The 19,905-nt window shown below is 47.5% G+C and overlaps 1 protein-coding gene across 1 annotated transcript in view; it reads right to left on the bottom strand.

Annotated features, from left to right (window-relative positions):
- Nucleotides 1-7,819: 7,819 nt before the first annotated feature.
- ME3 (malic enzyme 3) overlaps nucleotides 7,820-19,905 on the bottom strand; it is an 86,783-nt gene continuing 74,697 nt past the window's right edge. The window contains exons 9-15 of the mRNA XM_083609919.1: nucleotides 15,455-15,552; nucleotides 13,510-13,623; nucleotides 12,767-12,872; nucleotides 12,480-12,622; nucleotides 11,154-11,327; nucleotides 9,609-9,707; nucleotides 7,820-8,557 (exon numbers count right to left, since the gene is read on the bottom strand). Coding sequence (XP_083466045.1) covers nucleotides 8,396-8,557; nucleotides 9,609-9,707; nucleotides 11,154-11,327; nucleotides 12,480-12,622; nucleotides 12,767-12,872; nucleotides 13,510-13,623; nucleotides 15,455-15,552 — 896 coding nt within the window. The 3' untranslated portion in view covers nucleotides 7,820-8,395. The remainder of the gene's footprint in view (nucleotides 8,558-9,608; nucleotides 9,708-11,153; nucleotides 11,328-12,479; nucleotides 12,623-12,766; nucleotides 12,873-13,509; nucleotides 13,624-15,454; nucleotides 15,553-19,905) is intronic.

Genomic DNA, 19,905 nt, shown 5'->3' with positions numbered 1-19,905 from the left:
TAAACTCCCCCCCACGATCGGTTTGAAAGGACACTACTTTGGTAGAGAACCGTAGTTCTACCGCTGTGATCCAATCCCTGATCAGTGCAGCTGCCTCTGACTTCTGTTTCAGTGCAAATAGCCAAGCATGTTTTGTAAAATCATCAACCAGAACCAAAACCCACTTAGAACCAGCTAACGAAGGTGTCGGCATGGGTCCCGACAAATCTGAATGAACAAGTTCAAAGGGTTTACTGGTTTTCCTCTCAGACCTGGGATATGAGCATGTTACAACCTTTGATTGCTTACAGGCTTGACAATCTAGGTATTTGTCACATGCCTTGAACCTGCACCCAATGGTGTTGTCTGTGGCCTTCCTCACATATGACCACCCTGCATGTCCAAACCTGCGATGCCATAGGTGTAAGCAATCATGGTGTGGTGGGACATTGGCACACTGCCCTTGGGCATCTTCAATGGACTCTCCACTAGCCCCATTTTCCACCAGCCCCATTTTCCCACCAGCCCCATCTTCAAGGGGCATCTCAATCAGGAAGAGCGTGCCTCTTCTCTGGACACTGTGGATCTTCTTCCCATTCCTGAAAAAGGAACACACATTGTTAGAAAACAAAACATCAAAACCAGCAGCCATAAGGGCTGGCACGCTTAGAAGACAGTGGGCAAGCTCTGGTACCACAAAAGCTTCTATCCAATGGTCTATGAAAGAGCAATAAAGAAGACCAGTTTCAGTCAATGGTCTTTGAGACCCATCAGCTAAAGTAACATAGCGTCCAGTTTTAACTGTCTTGCAGTTCCTCAAATGCCCAGACGATGTCACTAAACAATGCGTGGCGCCTGAATCGATGACGAGAGATAAAGAGTGTCTCTGGTTGTTTTCCACAGATGCCAAGGCGTTGCTAGCACTCCCATCGGTTGCCATGGCGACAGCCTCTCCCGGGCTAAGGCTCTTGTCTTTTCTCAGAGACGCTAGCGCAGCTGTGAGGTGGTGATAAGAAGCCTTGTCTTTGTTTTTCTCCCCGCCTGCAGCTTTCCCACGCCGTTGCTGGGAACCTGCCCTGGGAACCTGCTTTGTTGACATTCCACGCCGGCCAGTGTCCTTGGCAGCCTGGGCCTCTAGCGGATGCTTCCCAGCGCTGTTGGACGTTGCGTCAAAGCACAAACAACTTTCGAAGCCTTTCGCTTCCTCAGAGCTCTTGGAATGGCCTGCCTGGCCTGCCCCCCCACTCGCTCTTGGGGTGCAGTCTCTGCCCTGTTCCACAGCTCTCAGCCGCTCTCCAGCACACAAAGGTGTCGAAGCAGAGAAACAGCTTCCTGGAACAGCCCCCACTGGGCTTGGTGCTCTCTCTGGGCATTTTCTAGCCCCCTCTGATGTGGCTCCCACTCCGGCCTGGGGCTTGTTCCCTTGGCCCTCGGCTTTCTCCCGGCCCTTGGCTCCTGCTGAGCCTTCGCACAGGCTCCTCAGCACCTGCCACGCGGCCTGAGCCGATTTAACGCCCTCCAGGTGGGGCAACAGCAAAGCGTCCACACTTGCTTTCAAGAAGCAAAGCTCTCTCTGCTCTCTTTCACTCAGCAGAGAATCAGCATGCATGGGTGGGGCTGGCTCCTTCTGGGCTAAACTCCAGAGCCCTGTGGCCACAAACCACCCCCTTGCTCCTCTTGACCAGGCCTCCCAGTTGGCCCCATTCAGCCTCTCACCGGGGTAGCTCTCTTGGCTCTGCTGTGCCTGTGCAGCAGCCATTCTTCCTCCCCCCGGGGCTTCAGCGTACTCACAAGTTTGCCAGCAAGCCGGACCTTTGAAGCAGCCGTTCCTTCTGGCTCTTGGCTCCTCTCTCCGGCATCTCCCACTGCCCTTCCCTGGCAGGAGATTTACAGCAAACCGACGCTGGTAATTTCCTCCCTTCTCACACTTGTCAGGAAACACGACACGTCCATAACCTCTTGCATAAATCAAACCCCTGCGTCCAGTCACACTTCCCTGCGTCGCTCTGCTGGAAGTTGACGCGGCAGGGGAGCAGAGCTGCAGCGGTCCCGTCCGTGTGAGATGAGGGATAAATCAAGTCCAAAGACAGCTCAGTTCTTATCTCTAGAAGCGTTTATTTACAAAGCAATAAAACCGTCCGAAACTTCAGACATTCTCTTCCGTGCTCCAGGAGCACACACGCAGCTTCTGCTGCTCACCGAGAAGTGAAACTGAGTGAGGAAACAGAAAGACTTTGTGCGTCACTTCTCTGCGACAAGCCCCTCCTTCTGCTCCCCCTCCTTTTCTTCTCAGACACAGGACACACCGGAGTACTGACCCTGTCAGTTCCAAACTCCACAGTGGCAATGACAGTCTTTAGCCCAGAGGTTGGCAACCCAAGGCCCATGGGCCAGAAGCGGCCCATGAGGGTCGCTTAACCGGTCCATGAGCTGCCCCTGAACCGAGCCGCCCACTTGGCGAGTCTCTGTGCGCTGCACTAAAGTGGCACAGTGCAGTGCGGGGACTCTCTTTTGCGGCTCTGGAAATCGCTTCTGCGCGTGCCCAGGCGCTGGAAAACATGTCTGCGCATGTCTGTGGTGCTGGAAATCGCTTCTGCGCATGCCCAGATGCCTAAAATTGTTTCCGCTCAGGCACGATTTTTGGCGTCTGGGCATGCGCAAAGTGATTTCCGGCGTTGCGCTGCACCAGTCCGGCCCACAGAGGATCTCCGCGGGAGTGATCTGGCCCATGCCTGGTAAGCTTTGCTGACCCCTGCTTTAGCCGGTAAACAATGACAGTAGGTAAATGATAAACCAAATGGGAAGTTCATGGGGGCAGAATTATTTCAAGATGATTTTCACTCTGTGTTTCAAGTGCCCCCAATCATAGTTAGACTTGAGAACAGACACGCTGTGAGCTCAATCACATACCGCCATTACAAGCACCTGCAAATAGCTTCTTTCTTTTCATATTAAATGCCAGAAGCGCTGTGTGTGAGTGTGTTTGTGTGTGTATTCTTATAATTCTCGTTCTAATTCAGGCATGGCACTTAAAAGAAATTTAGAATTAAAGCAATCACACCGGGAAGCAAAAGATCCTGAACAGGTCAACTGGAGTTACAAAAGGGTTTTGTTGTCCGCAGCCTGGCATTTGCAGAAAATTACTGACTATCTGAAATACTGGTTTTGAAAAAGAAGCAGCTAAGAGCACTATTTGGTGAGATGCAATTTAGTTTAAAAGGTGATTGCACTGTGATTATAATTCACCCCTAGTTGATTTCTTTTATTGTGTTAAAAACAGCCTATAGTTCATGTTCTCTTCTAAAAGTCCTGCAAATTCATATGACAGCAGATGTGTACTCTGTCTTCTGGAACCTGAGTCTTTATAACTCTGAAAGCTATTCTTACTCATGCAGCTACAAACTTGTAATCCTTCAAGAATCATAGAGTTGGAAGGAACCCTGAGCTGGAAGTCCTACCCCTTCAATGGAGGAATGTGCAGCTGTCCCTTACTGGGATTGAACCTGCAACCTTGACGTTGTCAGCACCATGCTCTAACCAACTGAGCTACCCAGCTATCCCAGCAGGGGGAAATGTAGGCACCAAATGACCCATTTGCCAGGCTACAACTCCAGCTCAAGACGAGGAGCTCCAGGGACAGCAATTCTCTCTTCCTGCTTCCTGCAAACATATTATTGGAAGGTTCCATTTTTAAAGATTAAAGACCCAAGTTTCTAGTCCTGTTGCCAGTTGGAACCAATTATTGGTACTTAGATGTTAGCAGAGAGTTAGTGCCAAGGTGCAAAAGTGCCGGCTCTTTGTGGGCCAATGGCTGCAAAAGGAGATGTTTTTGGTGAAAGGGGGGTGTTTCAGACGGGGGGACGGATGGTGACAAGAAAAAATCCTCTGTATCCTTTAAAAAATAATGGATACTGTTTGGCTGACTCTGCATGCAGCAGCTGCCCTGCTATTGGTAGATATGATGTTTTCCCACAATGCCCCACGGTCCATCTCTATCCTCACTTGCACAATACCTCTGGAATAACACTGCATCCTGGTGTTGCATTGTTACCAGTGCGGCACTGAAGGAGAACATAGCAAGTGCTAGACTTCTGCGAGCAGGACAATTACCATTGGCAAGAAAACTTACATCTTTAAAAGGTCACAAAATGAACACAAGCCACTGTTGCAGGCACCGTTCATCTGCGTCAGCCTCCACGCCCATTAATTCCAATTTTCTCCTGTTCCGGAATTTGTGCTTTCTCCCCCTCTGCTCTCCCTGCCCGCTGCCCATTTTATTATTCCTCTTGTGGAGGAAAAAAAATATGCCAAACACTTTGGTTCAGATTTAGCAGGCTCAGAAACAGCTGCTACAATTGTTCTCTTTTGGTTTTGGTGCTGTGAAATCGCATCCAAGGCAAGACTCAAGACAGACGTGTTCATGGCTTTCAGGGACAGAATACCATTGAGTAACACCAGTTATAGAATCATGGACTTGGAAGGAACCTCAAGGGCCATCTAGCCCAACCCCCTGGAATGCAGGAATCTCGACATACAGTCCATCCAATTTGAAACCACACCAGAACCTGCTTAGCTTTGCAGATGTTGCAAAGGGGAGAGGCTGTTGCTTTCATACCCTGCTTATGGGCTTCTTGATAGCATCTGATTGGCTACAATTATAAAAGCAGAATGCTGGATAGGTGGAACTTTAATCTGACTAAACAGGGCTCTCATTATGGAACAAAGCCTTGATAGCAAACTTTTGAATGAATGGCCAGCAATACTAAGCACTATTCAAAAGGGGCTCCTGCGTCAGGTATAAAAGCTCCATGCGATTTTCCCATGCACGCTTCCTCCTATCAAATCCAAGCACCATGATACTTTGGGTACTGCCTTGCGCTCAGTAAAATAAACAACATTTAAAAATAAAACTGTAGTCCCTGAGGTTAAAATTTCATCGTCGTAGCTGATACTCTGCAGAACGTATCCTGACATGAGGACAGCCTTGCAAAGGAATCATCAAAACTTCGCAATACCTGGTACCAAATGATATTTGTGTGAGAGAATTGAGGGCAAATAATAATAATAATAATAATAATAATAATAATAATAATAATTTATTTGTACCCCACCCATCTGGCTGGGTTTCCCCAGCCACTCTGGGCGGCTTCCATAGCAACCAAAAATACACTAAAATATCACAGATTAAAAACTTCCCTGAACAGGGCTGCCTTAAGATGCCTTCTGAATGTCAGGTAGTTATTTATCGCTTTGACATCTGATGGGAGGGTGTTCCACAGGGCAGGCGCCACTACCGAGAAGGCCCTCTGCCTGGTTCCCTGTAGCTTTGCTTCTCGCAATGAGGGAACTGCCAGAAGACCCTCGGCGCTGGACCTCAGCATCCGGGCAGAATGATGGGGGTGGAGACGCTCCTTCAGGTATACTGGGCCGAGGCCGTTTAGGGCTTTAAAGGTCAACACCAGCACTTTGAATTGTGCTCGGAAACGTACTGGGAGCCAATGTAGGTCTTTCAAGACCAGTGTTATGTGGTCTCGGCGGCCGCCCCCAGTCACCAGTCTAGCTGCCGCATTCTGGATTAGTTGTAGTTTCCGAGTCACCTTCAAAGGTAGCCCTATTGCAGTAGTCCAAGCGGGAGATAACCAGAGCATGCACCACTCTGGCGAGACAGTCCGCGGGCAGGTAGGGTCTCAGCCTGCGTACTAGGTGGAGTTGGTAGACAGCTGCCCTGGACACAGAATTGACCTGCGCCTCCATGGACAGCTGTGAGTCCAAAATGACTCCCAGGCTGCGTACCTAGTCCTTCAGGGGCACAGTTACCCTATTCAGGACCAGGGAGTCCTCCACACCAGCCCGCCCCCTGTCCCCCAAAAACAGTACTTCTGTCTTGTCAGGATTCAACCTCAATCCATTAGCCGCCATCCATCCTCCAACTGCCTCCAGGCACTCACACAGGACCTTCACTGCCTTCACTGCTTCTGATTTGAAAGAGAGGTAGAGCTGGGTATCATCTGCATATTGATGGACACCCAGTCCAAACCCCCTGATGATCTCTCCCAGTGGCTTCATATAGATGTTAAAAAGCATGGGGGAGAGGACGGAACCCTGAGGCACCCCACAAGTGAGGGCCCAGGGGTCTGAACACTCATCCCCCACCACCACTTTCTGAACACGGCCCAGGAGGAAGGAGCGAAACCACTGCATAACAGTGCCCCCAGCTCCCAGCCCCTCTAGACGGTCCAGAAGGATGTTATGGTCGATTGTATCAAAGGCCGCTGAGAGATCCAGCAGAACCAGGAAACAACTCTCACCTTTGTCCCTAGCTCGCCGGAGATCATCAACCAGCGCGACCAAGGCAGTTTCAGTCCCATGATGAGGCCTGAATCCTGATTGGAAGGGATCCAAATGGTCCGCATCCTCCAGGCGTGCCTGGAGTTGTTCAGTAACCACGCGCTCAATCACCTTGCCCAAGAATGGAAGATTTGAGACTGGGCGATAGTTGGCCATACTGGCCGGGTCTAAAGATGGTTTTTTAAGAAGCGGTTTAATGACTGCCTCTTTCAGCGGATCTGGGAATGTTCCCTCACAGAGGGAAGCATTCACCACCCCGCAGAGCCCATCGCCCAGCCCTTCCCGGCTTGCTTTTATTAGCCAGGATGGGCAAGGATCAAGGAGACAGGTGGTTGGTTTCACGCGTCCAAGCAGCCTGTCCACATCAAATCTGAAGGGGAAGGGACTGCTGATGCAGAATAGCAAGCAATCGTCTATATTTGCTGCAGTTGCAATAGATGCTGTTTCCGCTCAGAACCAGCCAAGTTCCTTTTTCAACAGAACTTGTTAGCAGCGGTTGCAAAAGCGGCGTTAAGAAAGGGCAATGTAATCCATTTACCTCCATTACTTTCCCCAATGTAAGCATATCTGTGCACACTTTCCCCTAATAAATATGCCAGGTTTTGGTTAGAGAATTGCATGTCAAAATCTGGAGAAGTTCAATTTAAAAAAAAAAATAAATTAATTTGTGAGACAAGGGAGTCCGTTCCACTACAGAACACCTCAGGCTGTCAGAAAGTTATGCCTGAGGTTTAGTCGGAATCTCCTTGAAGTCATTGGTTTTTGTCCTATCCTCTGGAGCAGGAGAAAACAACCTTGCTCCAGCTTTCATGTGACAGCGCTTGAGATATTTGAAGATGGCTATCGTATCTCCTCTCTTTCCAGGCTAAACAAACCCAGCTCCCTCAACTGTTCCTCATAAAGCTTGGTTTCTAGACCCTTGGTCATCTTGGTTGCCTTCTTCTGCACGCCTTCCAGCTTGTTGTCTGATAACTCTTGCAACAGCCTCCAACTCACTGCAGCAGTGGCAGTGATTGCTTTGTGGTTGAGAGGGGGGAGAAATTTGTTTTGGTTCACATTTCAATGGAGAGCTACCAAAATTTCACTCCAGCCCAATGGTTGCTATTAATTTGATTTGAACTGATTTTATAATGAATTGATTTTAGAATGTTGTTAGCCGCTCTGAGCCCGGCTTCGGCTGGGGAGGGCGGGATATAAATAAAATTTTATTTTATTATTATTATTCCTGAATCAAAGACAGCTATCCTTTTAAATCTGAACTTCTCTTGAGTTTTGTGGTGCACTGCTCCAACCAACCAATGTGTATAAGAATACCAATATCAGGAGAAAGTGTGCATTTAAAAATGCGTCAATTAAAATAAGGTACAAAATGCATTCTGTTAGGGGCAAATGCTTGCAGAAATGCGTATGTAAGGCAAAATTGCGTACAAGAATGTGTATATCAGGAAAAAGATGATGGATTTCCGTGTGGCCTTTTTTTTTTTTAAAAAAAAAGTCACAAACTGATGTGGAATTGTGGGGAACTGAGCTTACGAATGGGGGAGAGGGAGATGCGAAAGAAAGTGAAATTGACAGATTTGGCCACATCCCTAGTTGTAAGGCGTCTCAGCCACTGCTATTGTGGGGTTTACTGGAGTTCTGTTCCAAGCACTAACATTGGGAAGGGCAGTGGGGTTATGCCAGAGCTGTGGGGCATTTTGGGGGACGGCGTCCCCACTGCAGAACATTTCCCCAAAGTTGTGGCATGCGCTTAAACTAAGAGAGGGAAGACAACAGGATGGAGCCATCTTGTGCCGACCTCGACGTGTCAGTGCATTTGTTTGGGAACGCAAATGGCCCCTGTTGCGTTATTTCTGGCTCAGGTATGTGTGCGTTTTTCTTTGAAAAGAAAGGAAGAATGGAAAAACGGCACCAAGGAAAGATGGGTGCTTGCTCACCCCCCTCCATCTATAAGCTGAGGAATCTATAAGCTTGAAGACCTACTGATATCCGAGGTGCTAGAAATGGGAGCATCTTAAGGATCAGAGTCTCTTTAAGACCAAAAGAGAGAGAGAGAGAGAGAGGAACATCAAATGTTTTGAGTCTGCATGGCTTCCTGCGGCCACTGGTAATTATCTATAATGAAGGAATCGTAGTCAGGGCTGTAGATGAGGGATTTGACAAAGGCTTCTTTGTCTTCCGGTTCCGGGTACCAGGAGGCCAAGTTGTTTTTGTAGGCATAGTCGACAACCTAAAAGCAAGAGAAAGACAAGAAGGAATAGAGTGGCTTCCTCCTATCTGGTGCCTTCAAGATAAAAGGTAAAGGGACCCCTGACCATTAGGTCCAGTCGTGGCCAACTCTGGGGTTGCGGTGCTCATCTCGCTTTATTGGCCGAGGGAGCCGGTGTACAACTTCCGGGTCATGTGACCAGCATGAGTAAGCTGCTTCTGGCGAACCAGAGCAGCGCACGGAAATGCCGTTTACCTTCCCGCTGGAGCGGTACCTATTTATCTACTTGCACTTTGACGTGCTCTCAAACTGCTAGGTTGGCAGGAGCAGGGACCGAGCAATGGGAATAGTAAATAGTAATATATGCAGAGGTAGAATCAATAACCCATGCTCTTACATATTGCTCTTTTTATTGTGCTATATCTAAGATTTTTAATGAACCCTTTTAATGAAAATTCCCAGGACAATCAGATGGCATTCTATGCTTCTCTAACTCCTTTCAGATCAGAAGGCACCCACCTCTCCCAGGGTGGCTAAACATTCTTCGGCAGCATGTAAAACTCAACAGGGACTGGTTTTAGTAAACTTGTTGTTATGTTCTTTGTGCCTGGTGTTTTATAGTAGCCTGGTAAATTTGTATATCACCCTATAGTACAATACAGTTGTTAGCAATTTTATTGTTATGGTTTTCTCTTTTGGTGTTATTCTATATATTTTTGTGTGCTTGTCCTGACTGTGATAACGAGTTTGATTGATTTTAACCCATATCCACATTTATGCGACTAGACTGCTGTTCGCAAGGGGATACGCCCACAAATGCTCAGCAGGGAAGCGAGAGGATCTCGTTGAGCCCTAAGCTGATCCCCTCTTACGTGGGTGTAGCGAGTTGGTGGTACTTAAACAGTGCTGTTTATGCTTGTCAGGTAAGCCTGCACCCTAGTATTTAAGTACCATTTTGCAAGGTACTTGCAAGGTACTTGCAAAAAGGCAGAGGGACCATTTTGTTTTCAAGAGGAAGACCTCCGATGTACCATTTCAACCTCGCCAAAATGGAAAAGGCCACGAAACTTACTTTGACAGCGATTTTTAAGGAGACACCTCGAATGGAGCTCAGAGGCGGATACAACCTTCCTTCTGCAAGATTCTCTTCAGTGACCTCTTCTGCGATTGACTAGCAAGGGGAGGAAAGGAGAGAGAGAGTCGTGCGGATTTTCAGCAAGATAAACGCGAAGGCCTTCTGAATGTGAGCTCTTCACTGGTAGTCTTCACTGAGACTATTATCCTACCTAGGCAGCCTTCCCCAGCTGCCTAGGTAAGATAATAGAAAATTCCCTGCCTATTGATATCAAGCAGGTGCCTGATAAAGACATTTTTGTTTAGGCAAGCCTATGCAGACATGTAGAAGGTTGTTGTACATTTCAGTCTGGTTTTCAACTCCTTGCTGATTTTATCTCTTGAATGTTTTGCAAAATCACTTCGAGGTTTGTTTGTTCGTTTGCAATCTTGTCGGCATTTATCTGTCTCAAGGGACAATGGAGTGTGCCTCCGGGTGTGAAGCCAGACTGCTGTGTTAGCAGCACTTACCGTATTTTTCGCTCTATAGGACGCACCGGACCATAGGAGGGGGAGAACAGGAAAAAAAAAATTCTCCCCCTCTCTGCTTAGCGCCCCTTCAGCGAAGTGGCAGGAGAAACGGAGCCCCTTCCATTTCTTCTCCCGCTTCATTGAAGGGGCACTGTGCAGAGAGGGAAAACTGTGCAGGGCCTCTCCAGCGAAGCGAAGCCTGGAGAGCGGGAGTGGTCGGTGCACACCGACCCCTCCCGCTCTCCAGGCTTCAGGCGGCTATCCCGCTGCGCTCCGAAGGCTTGCGGATAGCTGCCTGAAGCCCCCTGAGCGCTCCGGGGGCTTCAGGCTTCTCCGTTTTAGCCGCGGGGCTGGGCGCAGGGGAAGCCCAAGCTTCTCCCGACCCCAGCCCCCAGAACAGGTTGGGGAGCAGCGGTCCCTTCTCCCTCCTGGGGAAAAGCCCGCAAGAGCCGCACAAAGCTTGTGTGCGGCTCTTGGGGGCTTTTCCTGCCTGCCTCCCCCCTGCATTCGCTCCATAGTACGCACAGACTTTCCCCCTTTTAAGAGGGAAAAAGTGTGTCCTATGGAGTGGAAAATACAGTAAGTGGCCTCTCCGGGGCACAAGCCTGGGCAGTGTGGATGGAGGTTCTGGGCTGCCCAGACGACAAGACCCCACTCTCAGCCTCACTGATGTGGTCCAAAGGACAGCAGAGCAATACATTGCCGGAAGGAGGCCTACAAGGCGCCATCCAACCATCTTAGGGACTCCACTTCGGATTTGTGTAGAGTTTCCTCCTTAGCCTTTTCTTCTCCCGAAGGCAGTGTATAAATTTTATAAAAGAAAAATAAACTAAACAGCTTCCCTCACAGATAAACCTGGGTCTGCTCCTGTGCCTTGTGAGAAAGGGGACTTGGGGGGAGGGTAGGCCTGAAAACAGAAGGTGTATGTGCCCTGGGAAGGAGTTCTGAAAGGACGAGGCAGAAAGGGGTAGTGGGCGCAGTCCTGAGAAATTCGCCGCCGCAATGGTGGCAGAAGGAAAGGAATTTCCCAAACCTCTGCTGTGGTGAGAAAGATATCGTCGGAGATATGCCGGACTCCACAGGCGATCACTCCCAGAGCAACTCCTGGGAAAACATAGGCGTTGTTCCCTTGGCCTGGGAAGAAGGTCTGTCCATTTGGCAGGGTCACTTTGGAGAACGGGCTCCCACTCGCAAATATGCCTCGGCCCTGCAAAGAGAGTGAGAAAGATTTGGGCACCTTGAGAGACTTGCGAGAATGCCAGGCAGCTTGGGTGGAACTGGAAACCGAAAGGAAACTTGCAGCCTTTGTAGCAGCGGCCTTGGTTTCTTCAATCGCTGGCAGAGGAAGGGGGGGCAGGTGCCCTTTCCGTCGGTGGTAGAGGGTGCCGCATTGCAGGGGGTTGTATTATGTGACCCTTGTGGTCCCTTCCAACTCTACAATTCTGTGATTCTGAATCCATGAATTGCTGGGAAGGCCAGAACTCTAGGCGGGGGCTGGAGGTAAGAACATCTTGACGGCCGACTGGAGGAAACTGCACTGAGAGACCAAGAGCCATGACTGACTGCTGCTTTTGCTGAAGCGATGAGAGGGGCAACTTGACACACTTTTGGGCTTTAATGTTCTGCACCCCCTCCACTGCAGACTTCCAAGTGTATAAAGGTAAAGGGTAAAGGGACCTCTGACCATTAGGCCCAGTCGTGGCCGACTCTGGGGTTGTGGCGCTCATCTCGCTTTATTGGCCAAGGGAGCTGGTGTACAGCTTCCAGGTCATGTGGCCAGCATGACTCAGCCGCTTCTGGCGAACCAGAGCAGCACACGGAAATGCCGTTTACCTTCCCGCCGGAGCAGTACCTATTTATCTACTTGCACTTTGAGGTGCTTTCGAACTGCTAGGTTGGCAGGAGCAGGGACCAAACAACGGGAGCTCACCCCGTCGCACGGATTCGAACCGCCAACCTTCTGATCGGTAAGCCCTAGGCTCTGTGGTTTAACCCACAGCGCCACCCGCATCCCCTCCAAGTGTATACATGTTCTAATAAACCATATATCTTAAAGACAGTAGCTAGTAGCTTCCGCTGTGTCTCAATTTTCCCAACGGAAGCACAACTTTGGAGAAGCGCCTGGGATTCTGTAATTACATTCAGCGGCTCAGCAGAGAATGGGGTGGCAAGGCAGTAATATTTTTAAAGCAGCTGTCTTTAACTGTTTGCTTGTTTTTAAAACCAGTAACCTTAATGTGCCGTTATATATTTTTGCAAGCCACTTAGAGGTTTCCTTGCAGTCAAGTGGTACACAATTATTAAATTTAATCAATTAATCAAAAATGAAATGAAAGCAGGAGGAAGGGGAATCTTATACCTCAGTTAAGCGGTAACACTGTTCTGCAGTGCATTCTGCTTTGCTTGTAGGGTTGCTCAGGGCGAACACAATCGGCCTCTTGTTGAAAGACCCCATGTCCTTCAGAATCTGATCAGAGAAAGCACCAGCAATAGCAGCCACACCTGCAACAGGTAAGGAAAGAACAACAACAAAACCATCAGGAAATGGTTTATCTCTTAAGGCTGCAGTCTAAAAAGCACTGCTTAAAAGCAGCAATATAAAAACAAAAGCAAGCGTTCCAAAGCAATTGGGAACATAACAGTTACCAATGATGGCTGTTGGTTTTACTGCCTTCACCACTTCCTCCAGGGTCTTCACGTTGGGATGGTCATGAGCAAACATCTCCTTCTCATGGTTCAAGTGACTTCTGCCCTGGGAGTCAAACAAAGCAAAAGGTGATAGACTTGAAGCAGTCGCCTTTGCCCTAGCACCAGAGATCTGCTAAGATTATGCCACCTGGGCACCAAGAACTTGTGACTTGTTCTTGGTGGGTGCCCCACAAATGCTGGAGAAGCTCCTTTCCTCTGGAGACTCCCCAAAGTCCGAGTGCTATCTGAAGTTGGTGCAAGACGGTAATTTCAGACCCTCCAAGTGTCTCTATTTTCCAGGGACGTCCCTGATTTACAGACACTGTCCCAGTTTCTGATTTGATCCTGGAATGTCCCACTAATATAACTAATATATACCTATGTTCAGAGGCCTTGGGGAACTGGGCTTGGTTTTCAAAAGGAACAGAGGATGAAAATGGGACAGGATTCCATGAGTCCTGTGAACTAACCATTGCAAACTGTATTACAGACAAGTATTATACAGCAGCATGCTGGACTGTCAAGTTATATTGGCATACATGTGTTTGTGGCCATGGGTGCTAGCCAATAGGTGCTCTTCACAATGTGCTTCTCTCATTTCTGCACTGAACCATCCCAAACATTTGCAAAGCTGCTCTCCCCCCTCCCCGCCTTCCCCCAGACTTGTCCCAGGATGGGGAGCATAGACCTGTTGTTAATACCTTTACAATGAGTCCCTTGGAGTCCACCATCCAGATTTTTTTGATAGCTTCTTCCCTTGAAATTCCTTCCTTCTCCAGGGCCATCACAATCAGGTGAGCTATGCCCATCGCCGCCTGAAAACGCAGGCAGAAAAGACAGCCAATTACGGGCCTAATTCAAAGTGCTGGTGCTGACCTCTAAAGCCTCAGGACTGCAATGCCTCAAGGATGACCTCTCCCCATATAAACAGACCCAGACTCTGTGATCTTCTGAAGCCCTTCTTCATGTGCTTCCTTCACAAGAGGTCTGGAGGGTGGCGATACAAGAACGGGGCCTTTTCTGCAGTGGCTCCCCTTTTGTGGAATGCTCTCCCCAGGCAGGCCTGCCTGTGCCTTCATTACATATCTTTGGATGCCAAGCAAAAACGTTCCTCTTTAACCAGGCCTTTGGCTGATTAATATTCTATAGTCTTTTAATTGTGGGGTTTTTTGGGGTGTGTGTGTATTGTTTCTGTTTTAACTACCGTATTTTTCGCTCCACAAGACGCACCTTGTTTTTAGAGGAGGAAAGCAAGAAAAAAAATATTCTGCGCAGAGCGTGTAAGCAGCTCTCGCTTTTCTTGCTTTAAAGCAAGCAAAGCAAGAGTCACTTACATGGCTTCTGTCCCACTTTGCGCAGCTCTCACTTTGCTTGCCCATCCCTCCTCCCGCCTCACTGTAAAGCGTGGTGACGCCGGAGCAAGAAGAGGAGGAGGAGACACAGGACAGGTGCTTTGCTTGCTTTACAGTGAGGTGGGAGGAGGGATGGGCAAGCAAAGTGAGAGCTGCGCAAAGTGGGACAGAAGCCATGTAAGCGGCTCTCGCTTTGCTTGCTCCCGTCCGTCCCTCCTCCTGCCTCGCTGTAAAGCCAGCAGAGCAAGAACCGCTTACACGCTCTCTGCGGCTCTTGCTTTAAAGCGAGAGCTGCACAGAGCGTGTCAGCAGCTCTTGCTCTGCTTGCTTCACAGCGAGTGACAGACAGGAGCCATGGCTCCGGCTGTGGAGGCATCCCTCAGCTCGCGACTGCAGCGGCAGCCGAAGGATCCCTCTGCCGTCCAGTGCATTTGCTCCATAAGACGCACATTTCCCCTTACTTTTTAGGAGGAAAAATGTGCATCTTAAGGAGTGAAAAATTCGGTATTTATTTGTGCTTTGGTCTTGTGAACCGCTCTGAGATCTTTTGATGTAAGGCGATATATAAATCTAATCAACCACCACCACCAATCATTTCCTCTATTAGGAGAAATTGCCTATCAGTTAGAGTTGTTTGATAGTGAGCACAGGCAGACTTGGGAGGGGGAGGGCTCTCTTTTGCTGGAGACTCCTAAGGAGATGATGGGTGGTCATCCATTTCTGCACTATAGAACCTGCATTTACCAAGGGGTTGAATTAAAGGACCTTTGTGGTCTCTTCCAACTGTGCAATTCTGTAATTCTAATTCATTCCCTCAGTGGGGGAAAAAAAACCATAAAGAAAAATCACTTGGGAAGGTAGGTGATTCTGGTTTCTGGCTGGTTTTGGTTTTTGTGTGTTATTTTTTTTTAATTAAAATAATCTGAAGCACTGTTTACTTCATTCGCTAGACACAAAGCAGAAGCCTGTGAAATATGGGTAGCCGTGGGTCATGTCTCATTCTCTACGAAACACTGCGGGATCTTTAGGGACTTGGCACAAATGTAGGCTCACATCCCAAGCCATAAACACAAGGGTCGTTCTGGGCCGTCTCCCTCACAGCTGTGTAATCTCTTTCTGCAAAGCTACCATGTGAGGAGAGCTGCAAAGCTCAAAACTACCCCCGCCTCCTGAGGCTTACGATGACTTCACTGCTTTCAGATTTCTGTCCAGCTATTTCAAAAGAGAAAAAGGAATGAGCAAAAGGAAAACGGTGACTTGTTTGGCCTTTCCTCAGGAGTAACAGGAATCCTACCTCTCCAGCTCCTTGGAAGACAAATTTGTGGTCAGAAAGCTTGTTCTTTGTGATCCTCAAGGCTGCCAGGATGCCGGCTACTGCAACAGAGGCAGTTCCTGGGAAAAGAAAACAACAACCCAAACCCCATAGAGTCGCATGCAGTTGCTTGCAGATACTTAATGGGCTTAGGATTTTATTTATGTTAAGTGATGAATTAATATGTTTAATTCCATAAGGTGAAGATTTAAGGATGTTAATGTTTAAGTTAAATTTCATAAAAATTGGGATTTAGAAAACCATTAAAAGGACATGCAATGAAATTCAACCAAGGGGAAGCGAGGAAGTCATTTAACAAAGTTAATAACTGTAATTTTCAATAAGGCTATGATTTATGTTTGTTTGTCTTGTGTGCTTGTTTGTTTGTTTGTTTAAAATATTGTGAAAACTAATAAAAAAATTTTGGGGGAAAAAATAAATACAGTCACATGCAGTTGCTGGAAATGTCCCTGGGAACACAGAGATAACAAGACAGACAATCTTTCCCAGGGCTTCAAAACCAGCAGCAGAGGCAACTGTTTCCTGTCCTGTTTACTCATGAGATCCATTGGACAGTTGAAAAAACAGGGCTTTTCCAGTGGTGGCATCAAAATTATGGAACTCCCTGCTGATCTGAAATGGTTAACAAATATGTTTCTGTCCCTAGCAGCTTTTGAAACATGGTGCAAGTTCTGCAAGGTGTTTGCTTTGAAGTGTCTTTTGCTGCCTGTCTTAAATGTGTTGATTTTGTATTTTGGTAGTATTTTGTGCTGTTGTCAGACGACAGCTCCCATCATCCCTGACCACTGGTCCTGCTAGCTAGGGATGATGGGAGTTGTAGTCCAACAACAGCTGGGGACCCACGTTTGAGAGACACAAGGCGGCTTGTGCATTGCTCAGGTTCGTTCTGAAATGGAAGATGGGCAGCGCTGAATATGGATGAAAAACAAAGGAACGCAAGAAGCCCAAATGCTTGTCGTCTTGTGTTGTATCTCCAGAAAGCCCATGAGCAGAACACTGAGCACATGAGCAGTCTTTCAGATCACAGTCTTGGGAAACATTTATCCAGCTAGGATTAAAAATTAACACAGATTTCCCTTTAATTTCCTTCGCCCTTCCATGCCTGTCTCAATTAGGCACAGAGAAAACTATAATTAATAGTTCAGGAGGGGAGAGATTTCAACATTAGCTTGGGCAAGCATGCAATCTAAACAACATTTAAAACCCAGCAGGTGCTGCTGCTCTGCTTTTAAGTGTTAGGAAACGCCACATCAAAGAGGGAAATACAGACAGTTATTTGAAGAGTAATCACAGCAGGTTCCTTGCCCGCAGTGTGAACACAGCTTTACAATTTGCTATGGCATTCATGAAATCCAGTGAGATGAATGTTGGCTCAGCTGTCAATCCGCCTCCTTCCGCACACTTCAGGTGAGCTATTCTGTTTTTCCTTTTGAAGAAGTTGCACAGGTAGGATTCTAGGCTTAGTCCTTTATTGGTTCCCCCCACCCATCACCTTTTTACCCTTGCGGTGTGTATTTTTAGGACTCACTTTATAGTTATTTAGTATTTAGCGCAGACACCGAAATACGCAGGCGTGGGATCCGGCCCACGGAGGGATGTCCATGGGACTGATCTGGCCCAGGCAAGATAAACCTTGCTGACCTCTGCCCTGTGCGGTAGGTTAGGGGGAAAGACAGTGACTGGCTCAAGGTCACCCAGTGGGCAGTTTCCTGTGTTGTGGGTGTTGACCAATCAGCTCACTGCCTGAAACACACATAGTTGTTTTCCTCCTTGGTTCAAACGAAACCTTCCTACAGATGTAATCAAACCACTGTTTCTTAGAAGGCTGCTTGCAAGACCTCCATTGATGTCTTTGTTGCTTCCTATAATCACTTTAAAAGGCCTTTATGCAATAATCCATTCTTGCACTAAAGATTAAAGGGTATCTATTTATCTATCTATCTTTTGACCAAACTGCAGGAGGCAGTTGAAGACAGGAGTGCTTGGCGTTTTCTGGTACATGGGGTCAAAAAGAGTCGCACACGACTAAACGACTAAACAACAGCAATCTATATCTATCTATAATCTATCTATCTATCTATCATCTATCTATCTATATCTATCTATCATCTATCATCTTCTAGCTATCTATCTATTTTATACAGTGGTACCTCTGGTTGCGGACACCATCCGTTCCAGGGTGCCGTTCGCACCCTGAAAAGTCCACAACCAGAGCGGCACTTCTGCGCATGTGTGAAGTGCGATAGAGCGCTTCTGCGCATGTGTGAACTGCACAGAACGCTTCTGTGCGTGCGGCAAAGCCCGGAAGTAAACACTTCCGGGTGTGCCGCGTTCTTAACCCGAAAAAAACGCAACATGAAGCATTCGCAAGAAGAGGTATGACTGTATATGAATGTTCATCATCTCAAAACTGCTCTGCACTCCTCTTTCCACTAGGTGGAGCTACGGATTAATAGTTGGCTTGTACAGCTAACTAACTAAGTGGACACAGCCAAATAAACTCAGAGTGTTTATTTTTTTAAAAATGCTCTCATAAAGATAGAAGAAGTGGGGTGAGTGGGTTGAGGAATCGATGTTGCTGTATGACTCAGCCTGTTCTGTGATGTGGTTTTAAGAAGCCTATATCCCTGCGAGACAGGGTGTGTCGTTACTCATAATCCTATCCAATTCCAGATAGGATGAAAAGGTTGCAAGGTTTTGGTGCAGCGACAAGAACCAGTAATAGGGGTTTTTTTCTCCTCAAAATGTGTTTCTAATCCTCCATCGCCTCCACATGTTTGTTCTCTCGCTCTCCAATTACTCAAAAGACAACAAAATTAATGCACGCTGGGCACAGAAGAATAATTTATCTTTGGGATTACAGTTTGCTGAACTTGAAGGGGGGTTTAAAAAAAAAAGAAGTGTTCGCAGCTGCTTTGCACAAACTGTTGGCTAATCAATGTTTGTTTAATCCCAAAGGGTCACTCTTAAAAAAATAAATCTTGCCACGGATTGCTGAAGGGGTTCTTTTGTAAACTGGTCTCTTTGCTTTCCGCAAACTTGCAAGTTTCTACTTCAAACAAAGTTCCTTAATTAACAAAGGGAAGCTAGACTGGCTAAGGGCCCAGGGCCTCACCATGTTTACTTGCAAGTAAGTGGCTTTAATTTCAACGGGGCCTATTTGAAAGAATGTGGGTTTAGGATTCCAGCTGTAAGTCTCCTTTGGAAAGGGAGAGGAAGGCTGGAATCAAAGCTTTAATTGTCTCTTGGGAGTCTCCCCCCATTTCAGTTAATGCACCATTGTTCACAAGTTATGCTTATTCTGCTTTAAATGTCACCACAATCCCCCTCTAGCTAGTGTGGGACAAGACAATCCCACATCTTCTCAGCCTGGATTCTGGCCATACTGCTCTGAGACTAGGCTGATATTTGGTCCTTCCAGACTGGTGTTTTTTGTTTTGTTTTTGGCAGGTGTAGACAGCATCTTAAAAAGCAGAGACATCACCTTGCCAACAAAGGTCCGTATAGTTAAAGCTATGGTTTTCCCAGTAGTGATGTAGGGAAGTGAGAGCTGGACCATAAAGAAGGCTGATCACCGAAGAATTGATGCTTTTGAATTCTGGTGCTGGAGGAGACTCTTGAGAGTCCCATGGACTGCAAGAAGATCAAACCTATCCATTCTGAAGGAAATCAGCCCTGAGTGCTCACTGGAAGGACAGATCATGAAGCTGAGGCTCCAATACTCTGGCCACCTCATGAGAAGAGAAGACTCCCTGGAAAAGACCCTGATGCTGGGAAAGATGGAGGGCACAAGGAGAAGGGGACGACAGAGGGCAAGATGGTTGGACAGTGTTCTTGAAGCTACCAGCATGAGTTTGACCAAACTGCGGGAGGCAGTGGAAGACAGGAGTGCCTGGCGTGCTCTGGTCCATGGGGTCACGAAGAGTCGGACACAACTAAACGACTAAACAACAACAACAACAATATGAACATGCTGCTTTTCCAAATATAACTTCCTGTTGAGATGCTATAATTTTTTATACCACAAATTCTCACTTCCATACATCACTACTGGGGAAACCATAGCTTTGCAGCATGCCCACCTCCAAAACCTTTGAGGGTGCAGTGCTGAAAGCGGAATTGCATGTGACCACCTTGATACCAGCATGAGCACAAATAATTGTGGGTGCAAAATGAGAAGGAAATCTGTAGGGGCCCTTAATCCTACCAGTGGGGTCTACTGATGCAAGAAACTAACCGTATTTTCCAATTATCTTTCCAGTTTCACAGGGGAGCGGAGAGTGGGGTTTGTGAAAGAAAACTGCATCAGTGAAAGGAATAAGACGTGTATGTATGTATGTATGTATGTGTGGAAGTGCAATCCAGAATCCAGCTGACCCTAAAAGGCTGCAATGTGGCCGTGAATTTGCATT

Source organism: Podarcis filfolensis, assembly GCF_964270895.1.
Source record: "Podarcis filfolensis genome assembly, chromosome: 4".
Classification (NCBI taxonomy): domain Eukaryota; kingdom Metazoa; phylum Chordata; class Lepidosauria; order Squamata; family Lacertidae; genus Podarcis; species Podarcis filfolensis.
The sequence above is the reverse complement of the archived record's forward strand: the minus strand, read 5'-3'. Positions and strand labels throughout refer to the sequence as shown.